The sequence below is a fragment of the Perognathus longimembris genome, chromosome 2, assembly GCF_023159225.1.
Source record: "Perognathus longimembris pacificus isolate PPM17 chromosome 2, ASM2315922v1, whole genome shotgun sequence".
NCBI lineage: Eukaryota > Metazoa > Chordata > Mammalia > Rodentia > Heteromyidae > Perognathus > Perognathus longimembris.
The window spans coordinates 124,027,328-124,029,377 of NC_063162.1; the positions used below are offsets into that span (position 1 = coordinate 124,027,328).

Sequence of the window (2,050 nt, forward strand, 5' to 3'; positions counted from 1 at the left end):
AATCCTGCCCTCTGCCGGTGGCTGAAAGTTTCCTTACCATCCCTTCTAGTGCTTTGAAAGCAGAGGGTGATGTGAATCAAGCATCTATTCAAGACTTTCATGGCTCCAGTTTGGTAATCCTAAGGTCATCCTTCCACCAGCAAGATAGTGAAAACTCCTAGGAGTTGATGTCTAAGTCTGGTAAAAAATTATTTTTGGTTAAAGTAGGGTACAAGAAGAGGATTCTATTAAAGTGTCTCAGGAGTACTGTAAGGTAAAGGTGGGCTGGGAATGAGCCTATATTCTGGAGAGAGCTGTATCTGAGATGGGATATTTGTGTCATTAACAAGAAATAAGCACCCATCTTAGGATGCTGCGCTCGGCATTAGGACAGAGCTGAAAGACAAAAACAAAATAGCAGTTACCTAAATGAAAAAGATGTATAGTCTGATTTATCTTGCAAAGCAGAGTAAGAGTCAGAAGGAATGGCTCATCTAATGCAGACTATTCTGAGGATGTAATGAGAAGAACACCTAACCATTGTTCCAATGTTTGTATTTGCATTCCCACAGTTGTACACGAAGAACTGCAGATTCAAACAAAAGTCCCTCTGATTTTGTTTCTTATGAGTAAAGCGATTCTAAGACTTTACCTATGATCCAGGAGTTGGCAGAAGATCAAATTTCATATACTGTGTCAAAGCCATTGCAAGGAGATTATTTAAGACTACCCACAAGGAGACAGAGTCATCATAGAAAACATGGCCTTTCCTTTGTCAACCATTCTCCACATGACCCTCATGTCAGCAGAATTCTTCATAGGGATGATGGTAAATGGATATCTTATCATCGTGAACTGTATTGACTTGTCTAAAAGCAGAAAGCTCAAACCAATGGAAATCCTTTTGCTGTGCATAGGGATATCTAGATTTGGCCTGCAGCTGATGCTGATGGTACAAATATTTTACTCTGTGTTCTTTCCACGTGCTTATGACAAAAATATCTATAATGAAAGCATGATGTTCATTTGGATGTTGTTCAGTGCTATCAGTTTCTGGTTTGCTACCTGCCTTACTCTATTTTACTGCTTCAAAATTTCTGGTTTTACTCACCCTTCTTTTCTTTGGCTGAAATTCAGAATTTCAAAGTTCATGTTGTGGTTACTTTTGGGCAGCTTGCTGGCCTCTTTGGGCACTGCATCCATAAGTACTATGGTAGAGTTACCCAAAACTGTGTATGATGATGTTTTTGGAAACACCACACTAAAAAAGATTACAGCCAACACAAAGGAAAGCCATGATTTGCTTCTCGTAAACTTGACACTGTTACTTCCTCTTGCCATATTTGTGGTGTGTACCTCTATGCTGTCCATTTCGCTTTACAAACACACTCATCTGATGCAAAGTGGACCTCATGGATTTTCAAATGTCAAGACCAAAGCCCATATAAATGCACTAAGAACAATAATAACATTTGTTTGCTTCTTTATTTCTTACTTTGCAGCCTTCATGGCTAATATGACATTTAGAATTCCTTACAGAAGTCATCAATTCTTTGTGGTAAAGGAAATAATGGCAGCTTTTCCTGCTGGTCATTCATTGATACTCATCTTGAGTAATTCTAAGCTCCAACAACCATTCAGGCGAATTCTCTGCTTCAGAAAGAATCAATAAAGTAGAGGACCACCACGGAATAATTTGTTTCCTTGATATAGAGCTAATGGGCTGATTCATGTTTTGTGTGCTCTCTACCCCTTCTCTGCCAATTTTCTGCCCAAACTTTACCTCCAAGATGTATGAGACATTAATTCTGATGTGCGATGGACAGATTATCTCTCTGTCCAGGGCTTGCACATTAAAAATAATGTGATGGCAGCCAATCTTAGTAATTCGTACTTGTTCTGCAGTTGCAAATTGTTCTTTAGAAATTGAGCAATAGTTCTAAGACTTTCTTTGATTACTGTTTTTATTGTTTACTGTATGTTCCCCCAGGTCTTTGGTAATCTTTATGTTGAGATAGAGAAAGCATCTTGACTTAATTAAAGTCTTGAAACAGTAGAATCATTTGGTTGA

At 38.4% G+C, this 2,050-nt stretch overlaps 1 protein-coding gene across 1 annotated transcript; it reads left to right on the forward strand.

Moving 5' to 3' along the window:
- The first annotated feature begins 739 nt into the window (after positions 1-739).
- LOC125345851 (taste receptor type 2 member 7-like) lies at positions 740-1,651 on the forward strand. The gene has a single exon (XM_048337900.1). The coding sequence runs from the start codon at positions 740-742 to the stop codon at positions 1,649-1,651; it is 912 nt and encodes a 303-aa protein (XP_048193857.1).
- The last annotated feature ends 399 nt before the right edge of the window (positions 1,652-2,050 follow it).